At 39.2% G+C, this 21,930-nt stretch overlaps 1 protein-coding gene across 18 annotated transcripts in view; it reads left to right on the top strand.

Annotated features, from left to right (window-relative positions):
- The window catches only part of DOCK10 (dedicator of cytokinesis 10), a 263,089-nt gene that overhangs the window by 151,376 nt on the left and 89,783 nt on the right, over nt 1-21,930 (top strand). For all 18 annotated transcript variants that reach the window (XM_044751296.2, XM_070489634.1, XM_070489638.1 and 15 more), the window contains exons 5-13: nt 545-617; nt 897-1,019; nt 1,263-1,397; nt 10,682-10,865; nt 12,124-12,209; nt 12,522-12,605; nt 12,724-12,879; nt 21,271-21,492; nt 21,681-21,803. In XM_044751296.2, coding sequence (XP_044607231.2) covers nt 545-617; nt 897-1,019; nt 1,263-1,397; nt 10,682-10,865; nt 12,124-12,209; nt 12,522-12,605; nt 12,724-12,879; nt 21,271-21,492; nt 21,681-21,803 — 1,186 coding nt within the window. The remainder of the gene's footprint in view (nt 1-544; nt 618-896; nt 1,020-1,262; nt 1,398-10,681; nt 10,866-12,123; nt 12,210-12,521; nt 12,606-12,723; nt 12,880-21,270; nt 21,493-21,680; nt 21,804-21,930) is intronic.

The following is a 21,930-nucleotide window of genomic DNA, read 5'->3' on the forward strand; positions in this document are numbered from 1 at the left end:
TCTCTGTGCTACCATGGAAATGCACAAGGTCTGAGCACAGTTGCCACTAAGTCCCATTGCTGCAGCCTCATGGGGAGGCCACAGTTAGAGGAGCAGCGCAGCCTAGTGGCCAGAGTACAGGCTGGTTCTGAGGACCACAGTTCTTCAAATGACAGTCTTGTACCTTGGAGCATGTCATTTAAAGGCAAAACAGAAAAATAGTGAAAGCATCACTATTTCATATTCCACTTCAAAATGTGGAGGAAGGAAAATACAAACCATCAACCCTTTAAAATTGTCCTGCTTGCCTTCGTCTAATTCAAGAAGATACGCATAAATCTGTAAGATAGTAACTCCATGGTTTAAAATAGAGATTTATTTACTGAAGGTAAGATATAATGGTATAGGGAAAGTTAATACTTCCAAAGGAAATGGGACCCTCACAAGATTACAATATTTTATAAAAATTTGTAAGAAGGCTACCACAGTAGTTGTTACCCAGGAAAGAGCTGGAAATGAAAGAAGTCTCTCAAATGACAAATCCGATTTTTTTTTTTAATATCAGAGCAGAATACAAACCAGAGAAACTTCCTTCACATTCCTTTGAGGTTGACCATGAAGATGCTGATAAGGATGAAGTAAGTAAATTGTTGAAAGTGAAATGTTTAAAACATGAGGATAATCAGTTCCTGTGTTTCACTGGAATGTTTTGCCTTCTGACCAGTTTTTTTTATAAACTGTAATGGCTGTTTGTGTGAGAGCTTTCAGTGAAAATGAATCACACTTGTTTTGAAATTGAACATGATTATTTAAGATGAGTCAAAGAGAGAAAAAGGAGACTCGTTTTTAAGTGCAGTGTCTGAGATCTGGGATTCACAGAAGATTGCAGAAATGCTAATGAGGCCTTTTTTGTGCAGGATACCACTTCCCACTCGTCTTCCAAGGGCGGAGGGGGAGCGGGAGGAACAGGAGTTTTCAAGTCTGGCTGGCTCTACAAGGGGAATTTCAACAGCACCGTGAACAATACTGTTACTGTTCGGGTAAGGAGACATCAAGACTCATCTCTGTTTCTGCTACCGTTCCTGACATCCCCTCCTTCGGTCACAGCACAGAGGAGGGCCATTTGCATTGAGTTTATGTTTTGTGTCATATTTTATTTATGAGAAAGGAGGATGCGCTTCTCTAGAGATGTAGCACCGTGAAGGCATTAGAAAATTCTAATTTCCATGAGTAACAGCACACTGCAATTTGAACTACCTCCTTCTCTCTTTTCCATTATTTAGTCATTCAAAAAGCGCTACTTCCAGCTGACTCAGTTGCCAGATAACTCCTACATCATGAATTTTTATAAAGATGAAAAAATATCCAAAGAACCCAAAGGCTGCATCTTTTTGGATTCCTGTACAGGTGTGGTGCAGGTGAGTAAAAATCTCTTTTCCCCCTTGGGTTTTTTAATCAAAGAGTATGTCCGTGCAGCCATCATTCACTCATTCCACAAATGTTTATGGAGGAGCTGATAGGAGCCAAGAACTGTTCTAGAGTTTAGGAGCTCACTGGAGAACAAAGCAGCCTAGATTCCTACTTTCCCAAAACGTACTTTCAATAAAGGAAGAAAAACAGAAAATAAGCAAAGAAAGAAAGAAGCAGAATGGAATCAGTTGGTAAAATCTGGAATAAAGAAAATAAACATGTTTACAGAAGGGAGAGAGATAAAGGTAAGGTTGGGAAAGAATATTAAGGCTCCAGAAGTGAGAAAAGCGTTTTTGAAGAGAAAGTATTTGATCTGGAGATGAAAAAATGAGCAGGGGCAGCAGTGTAAAGATCCTGAGACAAGAGCAAGTCTAGGATATTCAAGGAGAAAAAGAAAATGACCACCTGTGTGGCTGCAGTGTAGAGAACCACTGAGCTAAAGAATTCAATAAGGTAATAGCTAAATCACATAGCTCAAAGACTGCACTTCATAAATGCTATCTTATTAGGTAATCCCAAGATAGCAAACTCACAGTGTACATACAGATCATCTTCCTTCGAAGAGTAGATTTCCTTCAAAGACAAGGATTCCATTGATTCCTGAGAGGTTAATTTCAGAAACAGACACAGTACTTTTAACAGACAAGGCTGTTCTACTTGTTCCCTGTCTTCAAACTCTTGTCCTTAGTATTCAGTTTGATGTGGACCACTAGGGCAAAGGGAATCAGAGTAATTCCATTGACCTCATTGGGACATCTTACTTGCAAAACATTTTTTCTTTCTGCTCTGATGAAACAGCTATCCCCATTCCCTCTTACGTAAAAATTGAAGCAATCAAGTGTTTTAGCAATCTCATCTCAACTTTCACAGTAAGATACTGGCTCATCGAGGGTGAGGACTCTCTTTCTGGTCACAGGCCAACAGGAGGAGTTCCTTCTCTTACCACCAAGCTATGGCATTCACATAGCTTGATACGTAGCTACGATAACGTCTCGAATTAATACCAGGGTCCCTTGGATATGTAGATGCAAAATAGAGTTCTCTCCAGTCACCTCAGCCTAGCCTATTTCTGGAGGGTTCATCTGTTAAAATCTGGAATTCCTCCAGAAAGTAATAATGCTGAACTTTAAAAGGAAAGAATTAATTAAGTGTTGCTGAGCACTCCACTAGAAGTAAACGGTAATTGCCTTTTAACAGAGATGCCAGCTTTCCATATGGAAAGGGCAATAAGGATCTGAATGGGGAATGGAGATAGTCTTCTATTCTTGGTCACAAAGGAGACTCTTTGGCTTTAGAAATGTCAAGTAAAAGTTTAGCAATAGGTTAAAGATCGATAATTACATTTTATAGATATTGAGCTGAAAATTTGAAATATTTTCTTTTCCATTTGTACTTCAAAGTTTGCTCTAGCAAATGAGTCATCCTCTTTCAGGTAGTATCATTGTAGCCCCTGCTATATGTTAAGTTTGTAGAGATATGGATCAATATGTAATTTCTTCTTCAAAGAATCATATAACTCTGTGTTGAACACGCACCTTAGCGCTCTAACCGGACTTTCCGCTCCAGGGGCCTCTTCTCCATCATCTCTTAGACTGTGTTTCAGTCTCTGCTTAAACAGTGCCTTGGAATTGGAGAGTATCTTTTAGGAGGAAACACAAGCTTAGTGTTCGTACAGGTCATTCAAATCCTAGTTTCACCATTTAATGTCTGAGGGCTTTAACTAAGTTGCTCAAGCTCTTCGATCTCAGATTCCTCCTCCATAAAACTAGAATAAATGTACTAGTGTTACTGCACAAAGGGCATGATCTGCTCGCCACAAAACAAAAGCTAATCATCAAGAGGCAAGATGCTGGCAGAGAAAGGGCAGACATTAAGCAATTAGCTAGCGAATAGGAATATGAAGGACTAGCTTCTTAAAGAACCATCTTAAGGGGGCACAGAATCTTGAAGCAGTTACATAGGCCAGTGGGTTATGGGGGGAGGGGCGGTTAGGAACGTTGACCCTCTGGTGTTGCAGACTGGGAGTCACCACACCATATACTTCAGTTGTCATTGACGATGGCTATCAACGTAGACTCTCTGTCCAGGGGGTCATCACATTCCTAAAGAACTCACAAGAACGAAGCTATTGTCTCATCGCAGCCGGGAGGCACATGCACAAGCAGGGGTCATAAAATCTACAGAGCAGGTGGATCTCCAGGAGAGTGCATATCCAACTGGGTTAGTTAGTCAGAGGCCATTCAAAGTTACAATATGGTTTCTATTCTACAATATGGCTTCCCTTATGTCAACCTTGTGCTGAGCCGGCATACTAACATGTAAAAAGAATCTGGGAGATAGTGTGTCTTCAGCCATTCTTCCCTACTTTTTCCATTAATTATGAAAGTCACAACTTTGGGAGATAAACATTCCATTGTGGAAAAGCCTTCCTAGAAAATCTTAATTCACCTTGCTGAAATTCCTACCCAAATGTCCTAATTTGTTCATTTATTTATTTATTTATTTATTTATTCATTCGTTCATTCAGCAACCTTATTTAGTGCCTATGATATGCTAGTAACTGTGCCTATGCACTGGAAATTCCCTGCTGAAGTGGTAACCAACGGAGGACTTAGGTTCATATCTAACTGTTGCACAGTGTTGCAAAAGCTGTAACAAAAATATAAAGGACACTCTCTATGGAATGTTCTCAGGGAACAGAACAGTAATGAACCCTTCTGGGTCAGCTGGAAGGCTGCACAGAAAATATGTGTCTGTAGGTAGGATTCTCCAAGGTAGATTGTGCACATTAAAGCACAGTTGAGTAATCCTGCTTCATTTTCTGATAGATAGCCATTCAAATATTTGAGAACATTTATTATATCTTGTAAAGAGTTCAGCTCTATATCCCCTCATTTATATTCCTCTTTATCAAGAACTTGTTACCCTTTGCAGAGGGAGGGACCTCCAGTTTCTTGAGAACACTTGGGAAGATAGATGTCTGGGTCACTTATCACCTCGTGTCTGGATCCCAGTTCCTACAGCTGGGATCCAGCCTTTCTGACTTACAAGTTTTTGCATCTGGAAAGAAGATTCTGAATGAGATAGTGCAAGTTTAATCATTGCTGTAGCAAGCTCTCAGGAACAAAATGTGCCTGAAGATGAAGTATGCACACACGAAAGCACAGAGCAAATGAATAATAGGGTGAGTCAGACCTATTTTGTCAAGAATCATTGTCAGTTTTCCTTGAATAAAAAAGAAAAGAGGAACAAAGACTCTGCCTCAGAAAGTGCTACGTACCATCCGGCATTCTTAGAGAGTTCAAGCTCATAACACTCTTTCGTGAACAATCATTTTAGTTTGCCTCATTCTGACCCGATCTGTATCATTTTGTTTTCCTAAGAATAATCCTTGGAATTCTTAGAAATATATGTTAAGGGTGATCTAAAGTAGAGAGAAACTCCTACCCAAATTTCTCAGAGACTTCTGGTAATGTTTATGATTTGAAATTTCCTGGATCTTGTTAAAAAAAAAAAAGTCCTGATAGTAGTTTTCCACTTTTTTGTAATATCATCAAACAGTATGAGACCTCTGTTATACTCTTGCACTTAATCTGGAGCAGAACTTCCAGTATTTGCTGCTTCGGTTTTGATCTGGGACCAAGGAATATTTAGGCCTGTGTTATCTTATCTTGTTCCTTCAGAGTCTTCTCGTTCATTCGTTCATTCATTGGCTCATCCATCCATCCACCCATCCATTCATCCATCCATCCATCCACCCATCCATCCATGCATCCATCCATTCACTTCAGGTCCTGCCACTGTGGAAGAGAATGAATAACCCAAGAGTCCCACCTGCCCAGGGTACCTACCTCAACAGTGATAATGACTGATGTCACTTTATACAGGCTTAAATGGAAGTGGATGGGATGCCAAACACTGTTTATTTCCTCCAAGGTGCTGAGTCTGCCACTTTGTGGACATAGGTTCCACGATAATGGCCTAGTGTGCTTAGCCAATGTCTAGAAACGTGGATGCCTTCTGCAGCTCGGGCAGCCCACTGCGTGAGGGAAGTAGGGCCAGGTATGAGGAGCTTGGAGCAGCTTGGACTGTGTAGAACTGGATGTGCATGCCCACATCAGGGTAGTCAAATTGGGTGAAAAAAGTGTACCTGCCAAGGAAAACAAATCTAGAATCAAACATGACCTATAAACCTCCATTAGCAAACTTTGGTCCTAAAGAATCTCACTTCCCATGATAACAATAAAAACCAGAGTGACACTTGTAATTTTCTTCATCTACTATGTTATCTGATGGAACGTGCATTATCATTGTCCCAATGTATTAAAATAAAATTCAGAGAGATAGAGTGGCTTTCTCAAATCACATGAATGGCAAAATTCGACTTGAGGTGGAGGAATGTTCAAAATTATAGACAGATGCCCGAGGAAATTCTTTGCTTATCATCCAGCAAATGGGCATACCTGCATACATTTGTCCTACATAAGCTACATGGGCAAAAGAAACCCTACAAAGACATGCTCCTGTGTAGTTTTAAGCAGAGAGTTTTAGATTTATTTCAGCAAATACATATTGAAAATTTTGCTATATGCAAAGCATTGTGGGAAAGCCAAATATGAATTAGATGCGGTCTCTGTCTTCAGAGAGCTTCCAACCTATGGGAGGATGCACAGAAAAAAACAAATACGAGTCACGCATCTCATACAGTACGTTCTGATAATACACACAAGAAGGAAATTACATTTATCACTGCAGGATGCTTTATTATATTATGCATAATATGTGCTATATTTCTGCTTGTTTGTTTACTGACACTCCACGATACTGGAATGTAAGTTCAATGAGGGCAAGCACTTTACTTGAAATTTTTTTTTAATGCTGTGTCCTTGACTCATAGAAAGTACCCAATACATTTTTGTTGACTGAATCAACAAATAACATACAGAGAATGGGAAGAATTGAGTGGATGGTAGTTACCGATTCCAGTAAGCTGGATTTGATATTGTGTTTCCTTTTAAAACTCTTTTTTTGTTCCTGAAAAATTCTGTAAGAGACGCTAGCAACATAATAGATATCATGGAATATTTCGTTTAAGCAGCTTCCTTCTTCAAACTCCGGTCCTCCATTGGCTTTGGCAGCTTTGGTGAAGTATCTATTCTGGCACTTTTCCAGATGAATATTGTGGGAACAGACCAGTTTGCTACAATTCATTAAGCACATCAGATGGCATTAGGAGATATTCACAGTTTCCTATTATTTATGAAACCATGTAGACGGACTGTGGGGAGCTCGACTGAACAAAGTCATTGCACTGGCCACAAAGGACACTGATTTCAAGGAAATAGAGGAAAATTGAGGGAGTCAAAAGAAGAATATGATTATTTCTTGATTACCATTTTAATGACTTACATAACAATGGCACTTTAAGATTATTAAAATGTCGCATTGATTTTCATTTTTGTTCTTTCTTTTTTGCTATTTTGTATGCCATTATCTTGGAGATTACAGAGAGTGAGACAGAAAACCACTTAGGCATCTTCATCTTCCCCAACATAAAATCTACACTGCAAGTAGTTCTATTTCACGCCAAACAGAAGCAGATAATTTGATTTTTGAGAAGTTGCAAATAGAATATTCATTTCATTTATAAATACCCCTTTTTGAGAAACAAGGGCTTGTTATGCTTTGCTCAAATTTTTAAAAATTAGTTTTGATAATATTGTGGAAGTTGGGAACCATGTTCAATTCATTTGAAGTACAGAAGGCAATTTAGAAAATCAAGCTTTGTTTATATTTTGTAATTTTTTCCCTAAAACTTTATTAGTCCCTTAGCATCCGCACTTGAAAGCAGGTTGCAGCTCTACCCCCTTTGAATTTGGACCCAATATAAACATTTTGCATAGCTTTGCATCTCCCTGTCCACATTATTTACAACATCAGATTAGTGAAGCAAATTCTTTAATTTGTTTTCAAGACAACACAGATTTGCTTGCATTTTGCTACACTCAGATATTGATGGTTTTTGGAGGAAACCGGTCTTTCCTTGTATGCCTGCTCTCAACCAATTTGTCTTTACCCTCAGACCCTGTGTGTCAGTGCAGGCGGTTTTATGGACCTCCTTTGTCAGAACCTCCCCCCAAAAGTGTGTGAGGGTGTATGGAGGAAGTCTGTACACTCCTCCCGAGGAAAGCGTGGCTTCTAAGAATTTGCATTCTTAAAGAAGCTGCCTAGATAATTGCTTTGCACACTAAAATTTGGGGCCACTGCCTTTCTGGTGACCCCTCACTCTGTTTACACTGCAGCCAAAACGATCTTCTCAAAATGCAGCTGTGGCCTTTTACTGGTCAAAGCCGTCCTGTTCTCTGCTCTCATAGAACACAGAGGGTTTTATGAAAATAGCAATATTCTCTTATTGCAATAACAATCTTGGTGTCTAAAAGAATTTTTATACCTTGGTTTTATACCTCTTCTTCTATACTTTCATAAAAATTTCAGTACGTTTATCTTCCAATTTCACATTTGTGTGATTAATTGGTGAACGCCTGTCTCCCCTGCTCTGCCAGGGCAGGAACTGTGTCTGGTTTTGCCCGGCACAGAATGTGAACATGACAGACACCTCTTTATCAAAGAATACTCTACTGCACTGAGTTCTGAGGATAACCGGTCAGCTTTTGTCTTTATCAGCTCATGGACTACTTAAAGAGCCAGCCTGTGAGTGAGTCATGATAAGGGGAAGAAATAATAATACTTGACAATAATACAAAAGTATGGATTGCAGCAAAGGGCTTGTCCTTGGAAGAGTCTAGAGAGTCGCATTTGAGCTGTGTGGTTCCACAGTGAGAATCACAGTTATCTTTTTGGCTAATTCTTCTTTCTCCTTTAATTCCTGAATTTTACTTTTCCTTGAGGCATGTGTGTTACCCTGCTGTCTATTCTCAGCATTTAGAGAATCCATGACCTTGTAGGCCATGTCTACCCCTTTGGTGGGTGGTGGTGCCAGAGAGGTGGCAAGGAATGAGGACAGCATTTGCTCAGCACCTTCTTTGGGCCTGGGCCATCTCAGTGGGTGTTGAAATATAAGGGGGTTATTTCCCTTCTCTGCTACTTGCTACTCGTGGTAATCCCAAGCACGTTTTAATTTCTCTCTCCAAGCCTCCATGTCTTCGTATGTTAAATGGAATAAGACGGTTTGCCGCCTAAGGCTCTTATGAGATTTAAAGAAAACAGTGACTGTAAAATGCTCAGCAGAGTGCCTGGTGTATAGATGGCAAATGTTTAGTGAATGTCATGTTTGCAGTAGTAACCATGCTGTGTGGAACTTGAAAGGAACAAGCTATTTTGGGACAGTCTCTGAGAGCATCCCAAAGAAAGAGGACCTTGCCAGGAGGATATCAAAACTTACTTTTTCTTACCACCAAGAATAGCAACCTAGTCTCAAAAAGAATTTTATACTTTGATATTTAGCCACAATCCCACACGATAGTGATGCTCTCATCTTATGGTTCTTCTCTTATTTGTGTTTTACTTAGTTGAATTAACTTAAGTGTAAAGGCTTGCTTTCTTACACTGTGGGTGTCTGGGCCTTGGAACAGTGTAGGTAAGAGCTGAACGCCTGTATCAGAATTACCTGGGAGTGAATTAAAGATGGAATATCTGCAGTAATTCTTACATCCCCCCAAGTTATATAACACAAACTTATATCATTAGGGAAAAGTTTCCACTTGGCATTTATGTTTCTAATCTCATGGCAGGAATATATGAAACTGCTTTAATAATTTGTTCTTGGGTTCCCTCCACTTTAAATGTGTCTCTCCCATCTTTAATCAGCTCATTCCTTGTTACAGATGTCAACTTACTTGTCCCCTCTGTGAAAGGCCAATCTACAGTAGCTACTCATCGCATCAGCCCATTTTAATTCCCGCAACAGAGAATTTTTGTTTTGCAATAGTTTGTTCATTCATTCTTTCACCTCTTCCCTGCGAATGTCAGTTCCCCAAGAACAGGAATATATTCTATTCCATCATAAAATATGACTCTTTCGAAGCCGCTGATATTTGACCCTTCTGTGTGACAGCACAGGATACAGTGGTAAGCAAAACTGATACGTGCCTCATGGAGGCAGCCATGAGGGAGACATATATTGGTCAAACAAACAAACAAAAATGGATAAGCATATAATTCCAAATTGTTGTAAGTGCCCTGGAGGACAAAAGCGTTGTCCTAACTGGGTAACTGGGGAAGGTTTACCCAAGCAGGTATAACTTCAGTTAAGATCTGAAGAGTAAATAGGAGACACTTAAGTACATGAGGGGCAGACATCATGCTGACTGTGTGTGCGAGCACGTGCACGGGAGAGGGGGCATTCAGGCCTTGTGGCAGCAACAAAGTATGTGACAGAGCAAATTCATGGAAGTAGAATAAGCTCTTGTGGATTGGTCACAAAAAAAAAAAAAAAGAGAGAAGTCAAGTTAGAGAAAAGTCTAGAGGTTGGTGGAGAAGCCAGAACCAGAGAAAGGAATTGGGATGGCCTGGCATATGGTGTCATTTAAAGCCATTGGACCAGATGAAAGAGAAAGGAGTCTAACACAAAGCCAAGGTTAGCATCAAAAGTCACCAGGAGAAGGAAGAGCCAGCAGAGGTCATTGGTGGCTGATGAGGATGAAAGAAAACCAGAACAGAGTGTGGTCATAGAAACCAGGGGAAGATGGGTTTCAAGAAGGAGGAAGCGGCCACTGTATTAATTCTACTGAAAAGTCAAAGAACATATGAAGAAAGAAATGTCCCTTGGATAGTACAGCAACATAGAGTTTGTTAGTGACCTTGACAAGTGCTACCTTGGGGTGTGGTGGGGTCAGAAACCCAATTGGAGTGAGTTGCAGACAGAACATAAGGTGAGAATGTGAAGGAAGCAACTCAAGCAAAGCAGCCATTTGAAGAAGTTTGGAATATACTCCGTGATGTGCCTAAAGATGAAAGTTTTAAGGCAACATGTTCATCCAATTAACAAAAACCTAAATAAACAATCTCTTAGTACAAAAAGCCTGGAAAGAAACCAAACAAAATGATTCATACCCATCTAAGTTTTTGTCCTGTTTTGGAAGATCTCCTTCATGTTACCTAACTGTATGGAAAGGCTTTGGAACCACAACTCCATAAAAAATGTCCCTCACTCTCTAAGACTTATTATCTGGGGCTTTCTCTCTCTCTCTCTCCCTTTCTTTTTATACCACAGAATAACAGACTAAGAAAATATGCCTTTGAATTGAAAATGAACGACCTGACCTATTTTGTGCTGGCGGCGGAAACAGAGTCAGATATGGATGAATGGATCCATACCCTCAACCGCATCCTGCAAATCAGTCCTGAGGGAGCCCTTCAGGGCAGGAGGAGCACAGAGCTCACCGATCTGGGCTTGGGTGAGTGCGCATGCGCCCACCTCCCTTCCTTTGCCAAGTGCAATCTATGCCTTTGGTTCATTTGAGCTGCTAGAAACTGTGGTAGCTGTCAGGTCTAGCTCATCCATGCCTGAGCTATTTTCTCCAGGAAATCACCCCTAAATCTTTACTTTTACTAAACAGTGAGGGTCACCACACATAGGTACATTTTGGTCATGATTTGAGGCTGACACCCAGCAAATGATGTTGGGAACTATTTGTCAGCAGTATCAAAAACGTACCCATCACTGATGGGAAGTTTACCTTAGAGGGGGTATTTTGTATCATAGCCTTTCATTAAATTTAATTAGTGCACATTATACTCTGTAAAGGTAAATATGCATCACTTCCTTTTAGCTGAAAAGCATCTTTTATGTATGCTTTTTGACGTACTGAGATCACCTTATACATGGAAGTTCCATAAATTTTGCATGGTATTATTATAAAATAAAAAATTTTTCTTCTGCCCATCCTAATTCCCTTAAAAGACTCTAACTCATTCTAGGCAAAGGGAAGAGAGTAAGAAAGGAAGGAAAGAATGAGTAAAAGGGTAGAAAAACAGGTCTACAGTGATGTGGAAGGCAAGTTCACTTTCAGAGTCAGTCACTCTTCCCTAAGGAAAACTACTTTAAGACATTTTGCACAGCACCACGGTCCACTAAAAACCAAAGAATCCCAAGACTCTTGCACTTTATAGCACGTGATACTTTAGTCTAAGTATCACGTGAAGAAGAAAACTATTGTTGATTTTAGCACAACTACTATATACCATAGTAGGTATTTTAGGTTCATAACTTAACAATAATCAACTAGAATATTAATGTTTGCAGAGTCTTGGAGAGTTTAAGTAATTGAAGCTAGAATGTGGGTTTTAAATTGATAGCCTAAGAGTGAGAATTATCAAAAATATATACCTATATAAGAAAACTTTAGTAGGCATTGATGAAGTGAGTCAAGACAACCTCAAGTATAACTGTAGTGTTGTGAGGGTCCAGAGTTCTTATGGGCACAGGATGGTGGCATAGAAAGAATCTCAAAATGATCATCAAGAGGTCTGACTTCCAGGCCCAGATCTTTGAACAACACGGAGTACTTAGCCAGGACACAATCAAGGCATCTACACACCAACATTCATCTCTCCTTGCTCTCGAGTCTAACCCCATTTTGATATGTCACAGGCCAGAGAAATGTGTGATTCATAAGTATTATTTAATAAGCTGTCTTGGTGTGTCTTTTCAAGATCCGCTGGATAATTCTCTAACTTGCGAATGCACGCCAGAGGAAACAGACTCTTCAGAGAACAGCCAACACCCAGACTTCGCAAAAGTAATAAAGCTCACATTTTGCTATGCAAATAACTTTGAATTAGCTATTGCTTTCATGGAAAAGATGGAAATGCTTCCTTTTAAGATTTAGGCTAAAAAACTAATTCAGAACTTTCCATCAAACTATGTGTTTTACTTAACATGCACGCAACACTCCAAAATAGAAGCATGTTTTTATGAAATTTGCCTAATGCTAATGGATGATATTAAAACAGTGATAATCTTAAGGGCTACTTCTTGGCCCTGTGGGTGGGGCTGGGTTGTAAGTATCTGGATATTCAGATACCAGGAGCTAACACAGTTTTTTCTGCAGTACCTCACAGAAACTGAAGAGGCTGTCAAAACCACTCGAAACATGGAGAGGCTGAATCTGTTCTCACTGGATCCAGATATAGATGTAAGCTGGAATTCTTTTAAGCAGATGAAAACTCGATGCATACAACTGTAGTTTATAATTTAGGATTTCTTTTTATGAGATGAGTGTTTGTTGAGTAAAACTTTCTAAACTTTTTTAGACCTTGAAACTTCAGAAGAAGGATCCTTTAGAATCCGAATGTGGGATCAAACCATTTGAAGAAAAAGCGGCCAAGAGAATCATGATCATTTGTAAAGCACTCAACTTAAATCTTCAGGGATGTGTTACAGAGAATGAAAATGATCCAATAACGAATGTAAGTTTCTCTTCTGTTACATCCTCCACCCTTCAGCCAGCATCGCACCACCCTCATCAAAATCTGTTCTATTCCTGATCATTGCAGGCACTGAGTTCACACAATCTCATGTACCATGGAGGGGGGTTGACAGCATTTTTCCACTTTACAAAGGTGCACAAGTTCTGAAGTAGAATTGTCAATATACTCCTGCAGAGTTTTCCTTTTAACTTTAAGAAGAGGCATCAAAGGGGCTGTGTTCTAGGATTCTTTCCATTAAATCAGCAGAGTGGTTCAGAGTTTCCTAAGATATTGTTTGTATCTCCTTGATGGTACTTGAGATGGCTTTTAGTCAATATTTTTTTTAAGTCTTCTTCTTCCTTTTTTTTTTTTTTTTTGGTGAGGAAGATTGGCCCTGAACTAACAACTGTTGCCAATCATTTTTTTTTCTCCCCAAAGCCCCAGTACATAGTTGTAGATCCCAGTTGTAGGTCCTTCTAGTTCTTCTATGTGGGACGCCGCCGCATCATGGCCTGATGAGTGGGGCCATGTCTGCGCCCAGGATGTGAACCAGCAAATCCTGGGCTGCCTAAGCAGAGCACACGAACTTAACCACTTGGCCACAGGGCCAGCCCTGACATTTTTATTTTAATATTTGTTTGTTTATTTCAACATATATTAGAGAATAATTAAAATTGAGCAAATTGACCCTGAGATTTCAAAGCTATTGCCACTTAGGACAAGGCTAAATAGAGAACCAAGTAAAATAATATTAGGTAAATATTAAATAAGTAACAGTACAGAAGATACATGCAAATGAGAGAAAAAAAGGCGATTCACTGAAATTTGAGAAACACCGCAGTGCTCATTAAATCAATACAAGTCCTTTTCCGACTAAGTGGACTTTCTTGAGAATTCTCTCAGTGTTCTAGGGGACACGTCTATCCTAATTGCAAATGTATGTGGGGAGGGGGCTTTCTATGAGCATAAACATTATTAAATGTTGAATTGTAAAGAAGAAAATAAAAATCGCTCATAATCCTACAATTTATAAAAATCACTGTTAATATATTTTCATGTTCCCTTTCATTCTTTTGTAATACATTCTGTTCTAACTTCTCATAAATTATTCTTCAGTTGTCATCTTTCACCTCAAAGAAAAAAATTTGTTTCCAGATCCATGACACAAGCCCCATTGCTTTCAGAAGGCAGATACAACGTTTCTTCTATGAACTGTGCACACACAATCCCACGCACACCTGTATAAGCATTGTGATGTTGACTGGCTGGCAGAAAGGATGAAATCTCTGAGAAGACTTTAACATCCACTGCTCTTGGGTCTTTAGACACCTCACTGATTCTCTGAGCCTCCTTTCCCTGACTTGGTAGCAGGAAAATGGTACATGCTGTGGACCTCAGATTTAATGAGAAGCAAGTGACATGTGCCTCTTTTGGACCAGAATGCCTGACTTTCCCATTAATGAGTTGTTGCTATGCAATCTGCCCGGGAACTTCCTGGGAATAATCTGAAACTGGCCCCCTTATGCAGAGGGCAGGGAAAGACCAAAGAAAAAGGCAGACCACTCCAGTCTGGTGGGTGGCGGGTTTAATAAGCAAGGGAGCTTGCTTATGAGGCTTGTCTTGAGAGGCCACAAGGTGTTAGATCTCTGTCCCCACCCTCCAAATCTTGAAAGTTTATATAGAGGCCTTAACTGGGTTCTGTCACATACACGGCAGGCCCTAACTGGGTTTAGTCCTGTACCCAGCCCAGACAGCCTCATTCCCACATTACTATCTCAGGGCTGTATCCTTGGGGCAGCTCCTGGGGAGCAGGGAAGACAAGCAGAATTCATATTCCAAAGACGGGGAGGGAGTGGGAAGCCTCCAGTTGCCTGGGTCCAGCTCGTGGGTCAAAAGAAGGTCATGTCTCCTTGATGACCTTCCCCAATGTGAGTTCTGCCATGCTGGACAAGTGGCTTACCCTCAGTCTCTTCTTCTGTAAATGGGGATAATAATAAGAGCAATGAGGGGCCAGCTCATGGCATAGTGGTTAAGTTCATATGCTCCGCTTTGACGGCCCCAGATTTGTGGGTTCGGATCCTGGGCATGGACCTACACACCACTTATCAAGCCATGCTGTGGTGGCATCCCACATACAAAATAGAGGAAGATTGGCACAGATGTTAGCTCAGGGTCAATCTTCCTCACCAAAAAATAAATAAATAAATAATAATAACAGTAACTATTTCAAATAGTCGTTATGAAGATTAAATGAGCTAATATATGGAAAGCACTTAGAAAGTGCTTGGTGCGTAGTAAGCACTTATTAAATATTAACTGTTATATTATGTGGGAAATTGCTTTGAAATTTGTAAATACTATGCATGCAAGGCACTGGGTTTTTTTCTTAGTCATCTGTGACATTATTGTTGACAAGTAAGCAAAAATTAAAGTATGTCACCAGTAAGAATCTTCCCCCAAAATGAAACCTCCTCTCATTTTATAACTGTAACTTTGAGCTAAGTATGAGAGTAAGAGCGAAAGTAGTTGAAGTCACGTTTATTCATTATGCAGCAAATGTTTCTTCACTGCGCCTCCTAGGAGCCAGACTCGTTCTAGGTACTGCGGAAACAGCAGTGAACACATAAGAAGGTTTCTGGCCTCTTGAAGGTTAGATTCTTTTTGAAAAGGACAGAGAGTAAATAACAAAACAAAGAAATTAACAAGATAATTGCACGTTGTGCAAAGTTCTTTAAAACAAATCAATCTAGAGAGATGCAATCCAAAGGAAGTGGGAGAGGGCTCACTTTAGATGGGGTGGTCACGGGGGGCCTCTCCGAGGAGGAGACATTTGAACAGAGATCTAAAGGCTGGGAAGGATGAAAGTCAGGGGAAAACCTTCCAGACAGAAGAAAGAGCAAGTGTGGGTGCTCTGAGACAGGTGAGTCTGGAAAGTTCTGGGAGCTGGAAGGAGATAGCGAGGGGAAGGGCAGACCAAGATGAGGTGAGAGAACAGTACGAGGTGAGGTTACGTAAGGTCTGTAAGCTGTAAGGAAGAGTTTGGATTTATCCTAAGTGTGAGTGGAGGCTATTTAAGGGTTTAAAGCACTTTAAATGGTGTGAGCCGGGGGTCTGCCTCGTGGCATAGTGGTTAAGTTCATGCACTCCGCTTTGGCGGCCCGGGTGTGCAGTTCAGATTCCAAGCATGGACATAGCACCACTCATCAAGCCACGCTGTGGCAGCATCCCACATAAAATAGAGGAAGATGGGCACAGATGTTAGCTCAGTGACAATCTTCCTCAAGCAAAAAGAGGAAGATTGGCAACACGTTAGCTCAGGGACAATCTTCCTCACACACACGCAAAAAAATGCTGTGATCGAATTTGTGTTTTTAAAACATCCCGTTAAAAGAAGGGATGGAGGAAACAAGAGTTGACCAGGGAGAGCAGTGAGGAGGCTGCCACCATAGTTTGTTGCATGGTTTGGACAAGGGCTGGCAAGGATGAAGAAGAGAAGTGGATGGATTTGACTGATGTTTGTAAATTGAGTTGATACTTTTTTCTGATACATTGGATATACAGAATAAGGGGAAGGGAAATCTCAAGGATGAATCCTTGGTTTTTGCTTTGAACACTTCTATGCATGGCGGTGCCATTTATTAAGAGGATAAGACTGGAGGAAGGACACATTTGGGGATACAGGTCAGAAGGTCCTTTACGGACATGTTAAGCTTAATAGGCCTCCTAGATATCCAAATAGACATGCCCATTGGGCACATTCAAATACAAGTTTAGAACTCAAGGGGGTAGCATGAATGGAGAGATATATTTGGAAGTCTGTTCCAGGCAGGAGCTAGAGGGAACCATCTAGGAATTTCTATAGGGAGGAGGCCAGGAACCAAACATTTAAAGAGAAATGACCAAAGAAGACTAAGAATGAATGGCCATTGAATAGAGATAAACTAGGAAAGAGTGGGTCATGATGCCAGGAGAGAAAGGGTCAGCTGTGTGGAATGGTGCTGAGAACCTGAGTAACATGAAGCCAGAGAGGAGCCCAATAGATATGGCAACATAGAGGATGTCGGTGACTATAACAGGAGAAATTTCCATGGAGTAAAAAAGTGTTAGGAGAAGTAATCACAACATGTTTCCACTTAGGATCTTTAAAAACCACTAGAAACTTGGTTCTTGAAACTATTTGGAAATATCAGGAAAATTTAACCCAAATCGTAATGTCACTAATCATTTTGTTAAATTAAAAATAAATGCTTTTTTTGACCAGGCTCATCCTTAAGTGTGATTAAAAAATCCAATTTAGAAAGTGAAACTCAAAGATAATGGGCTATTCTTTCCAATGCCAGGGGCATATGACTCCTTCCACGTGGATTCCTTTCTTTGTAATAAAACCCATATTCAGAAGCTAAAGGTTTGTATTTGGGCCAATCTCGCCAAGCAAGAGAACAAGCCCAAATTCCGAGAGCAGCTTTAGGATGCCCTTCCTTATCTGTCAGGCCAGAGGGATGAGTTGATTCGGAGGAGTGTCTTTATGTCTCTATTGTTTTAAATTTATTTTTCAGTTGATACCAAGGTTAAAAAACTAGGAAATTACTTTTCAAAAAATAATTTCATTGCCCTTATAAACAATAATATAAAAAACTAATAAAACAGCCTCACTTGAACTCAACAGCATTTCTTATGTAATGGCATTGTTTTTAAAAATCTTTGTATATTTATTCAATGACACTTTGATTAACGTAGCTATTTTTAAATTCACCATTTTTAATTCAGCGAGCATGTTTTTAAATTAATTGAAATATTTCTCCAAGTTGTTGAAGAGCCAACTACTGCATTTAATGAACGGCTTCTCAAAAGATTCCCGAGAAGAACTTTTTCATGATGAGGAAACAATATTTGACAGCATGTAATTTTTGTAGTCAGTCAATTGAAAACCAAATTCAAGTTGATGGTTTAGTATAAAATATTTCTTTGAAAATAGGAATCGATTCCAAAAATCGGAACTAATAAAGCTGCTTCACAGCAGAGCTACGTTTAAAATTTCATGTGCTTGAACTTTTTTTTAAGAAAAGTACAGAATTTTAAGCATAAGAAACCTGTGACTTAATTTGTTAGGCTTTGAAGATGCTTTATTAAACAAACCCTTATTGAAAAGCCAGTGATTGAAAAAGTAAGATTTGACATTAGGTTGAAAAGGTGGATTGAAAGAAATAAATGAATCTCCATATGAGCTTTAATTTCTGATGGATTATAAAAGTAGGTAATTTATTTCCATTCACTAAGCAGAAATGAAAATCAAAATGCAACAATTCATGAAAAATAATAAGGATTTTTTTCCTTTGACCTTCAATGTGTTTTGAGTTCCTACCTGAGTTATTTTCATGTACTTTTTCCATTTTTCAACTCTTGGCAGACTCCCGCTACCACAAACAAAGAGTTTTTCTAAACTAAATTAAATTGGTAAAATATGAGACGTTTGCTTTTAATTGCCTTATTTAAAAAAAAAATAATTGTTTCATTTTATATGTATAATTATATTTCTAACAGTAAGGGAGCTGGCAAGTATTTCTAATATTAAGGAATTAAACTAATACCCCGTTATAAGCTAGCCATATTACTACATTTCAAAGAACACAAGATACCTATTAAACCTTCAGCAACATCCACAGCATGAGGAGTCTGTACACTGATGAACTGCAGCATCATGTGGTTTTTGTATTACAACCTGCTCGTCCACAGAATACTGGCAGACGAGAGGCAGCAATTCAAAATTAAGGAGCATAAACAAAAGCAAAAATGTTGTTTTTTGTAAGCACATTCCATCTTTAGAAGCCTGTAGTTAATTGCATATATATGTAATTACATATATGCATGTATATAATTATTCATGTGTATATATGTATATATAATATGTATATAATCACATATACATGTATTATTTATTTCAGTCCTTGCTTTATTTACTCTTTGTTGCATTTGACGTTTTGCTAGTTGAAAATTCCTTCTTTCTTGAATCTTTCTTCTTCAGTTTCTGGGACACTGGCAGCATTTACAAATTTTTGTCGGTTTCTTTTTTTAAATCTCTCTGCACACCCCAATCTCCTTTGTATGCTGTTTTCCCTACTCCCATTTCTATCATTTGCATGCTGATATTTCCCAGGATGCCGTTCTGATTCCCTTCTCTTTATTTCATGGCTTAAACAGGAACCCACTTGCGAAAATCTGCCAGGTTCAGATCTCCAGCCCAGTTTCCTAGACTGGGCTCAAAACTCATATATCCAACTGCCACTGGAATGTCCTAGAGATGACTCTCTGTGTACCATCCAGAATTCATCTTTGTATCTTTAACCTATATATTAGTGAATGACATTGTCATCCACTTAGCTTCCTATATCCCCAAATCTGGGAATTTTCTTTTATTCAGGCCCCTGGGACCGCCTCTCTCCAATGGATTTGCAAGCCCTTTGGTTGTATCTCCCTAATATTTCTCAAATGCGTCTCCTACAAACACATTATTTTTTGCCTCCACTCTGATCTCACTCTAATTGCTCTAATCCTGTGTTCTTTCATGTCCTTATGTCTCTGCACCTGTCACTCAAGCTACCTAGAAGCCCCTTCTAGGCTCTTCTTTACCAAATTCCTACTTTTCCTTTAAAATTCAAGAAACTTTCCGTTTTCTTCCCATCTTCCATTACCTTCCCACTTTCTCCTTCTTTCACATCTCTCCTTTCTTTCCTGGCATGATGGCAAGAGGTTAAGGAAGCGGTCACACCGAGGCTTGGAGTTAGGTGAGCACCCAAGAAGTCCAGATGTGGGGGGAGAAAGCCATGTGGAGGCCTAGAGGTGGCATGCCCGTGGATTTATCAGGATATAGAGCACTATGCAGGGCAGTGCAGGGGAGGCCATAAGAGAAAATGGCTAATATGGTTGGGAGACTGATTACTTTGAACCAGTAAGTAAACTGATTGAATAAATAAGTAAATAGACTAACGATAATGACAGCCAGATTTTTCACTATTGGAAGAAATGCTTACAAATATGAAGAGGAGAAAGGCTAGAAAGACTCCTTCAGGATTTAGATTGGAAATGGAGGTATCAACATGAACTCATGAATTTTTAATAAATATTCATGTACAGGTAAAGATAAAGGAATCATTGTAGGTATATTACATGTATGTATATATGCATATATGTGTCTGTGTTTGTCCCAATAACACTGAGCATAATGAGCACCCAGATTTTGGTTTCCAAATGTCACTTTCACTAAAAGGGACCAGGAGAAATTGGAAAAATGGCTGGGGCATGGAAAGAATGAGATGATCCTAGAACATCTTGTTGGGTAAGGAAGTGCTCAACAAATGAGAGACTCTTGCCATAAAGACACAGGAGCTACCTTGAAGGGTGTGCCCCTAGCCAAATCTGGGACAATTTGAGCATCACTACAAATAATGATAGTAAGAGACTGAAATCTATTGAATAAAATAGTAATCCATGAATCTATGCTTGTATAAATAAATGTATAAATAAATACTTGAGTAAATAAATGACAGAGAAGGGAAAGTCGTCATTACAGTTGAATACCAACTAATAGATGTAGAAAGAATAATGGAACTGGAAAATCACCGTTGGTAGCCACCATAGTGGTAGTTGAGTTATCAATGGTGGGAGTTATCGATGGTGGATTGAGTTTGATGAGTAGCAGAACATTGGGGTAATCTCAGAATATCTCTCCAGAAAGGCTAACCACTTGCCTAAGGGAAAATGGTGACTTTATAGTGGAGAAGGCTGACAGATACCTTTATACCAGAATCTTAAGGTTAACATTACAGGTGGTGAGACCGTTGGCTGTGTGTGCTCTTGATATAACGAACTATGAAAATCTAACATCAGTCTGGGGTATTACTGCCCAAAAAGCATGACCTGAGTTTGATCATGAGGAAACAGGAAGGAGACTGATGTGGCAGGTATTTTCTGAGAGTGGAGGGGAAATAAGGAGAAGGTTTGTAAGGCTAACTCCTGCGTGTAATACAAAATATGAAAAGGGATACTTGGCAGGAAAACAAGAATGAAGAAACCAGTGAAATACACTACTGGGATCTGAGCCGCCTGCTGGAGGAAAGGATTCTGGGAACTTTCTTATAAATAGTATATTTTATATACTTAATATATATGTTACAAATACATAAGTAAATATATATAACATGTAATATAATATAGATTGTATTATAATATATAACATATTTATTACATATATTATAATATTACCATAAATGGAAGTATTACACTATATATAAATAGTGGTATTTATCTACTGCTTTATTAAAGAATGTACTAAAGAGGCTAGTGCATGTGTAATGATTTTGTGTCAAAACCATCAATTCTTTCTTTTTCCTGCAGATTGAGCCTTTTTTTTTGAGCGTGGCACTTTATGACCTCAGAGACAGCAGGAAGATTTCTGCTGATTTCCACGTGGATCTGAACCATGCTGCTGTCAGGCAGATGCTCTCAGGAGCTTCCGTGGCTTTGGGAAATGGAAACATTGACACTGTCACTCCAAGACAATCAGACGAACCTCACGTCAAGGGATTTCCAGAAGAGTGGCTAAAATTTCCAAAGCAGGTTGCGCTTTTGTTTACTCTTGAGGGGATGGAAATGCTTGTTCTTTTGTTCTTACCAATAGATGACATAAGATGAGCAGTTTCCCAAACAAAAATTCCCTTAAAGCTGTCCTTTAAAAAAAGTGCAATTTTGTAAATGTCTTCAGTGTGGCGTCCTAGATGCTTATCAGCTGTTTTCTTTGTACATAGGCTATATTTTCTGTAAGCAATCCACATTCTGAAATTGTTTTGGTGGCCAAAATCGAAAAAGTACTCATGGGAAACATTGCAAGTGCTGCTGAACCTTATATTAAGAATCCAGATTCCAACAAGGTAAATGCATAATCTTTGTCAGAAATAATTTTTTAATTGCTTTCAACAAATAAAATCATACTGCCTTGTTAATGATCAAGTTTGATAAATGTGAGTCTTGAAATATTAGTGAAATGAATATCCATCG

This window comes from Equus asinus, chromosome 19 (assembly GCF_041296235.1).
Source record: "Equus asinus isolate D_3611 breed Donkey chromosome 19, EquAss-T2T_v2, whole genome shotgun sequence".
Classification (NCBI taxonomy): Eukaryota; Metazoa; Chordata; class Mammalia; order Perissodactyla; family Equidae; genus Equus; species Equus asinus.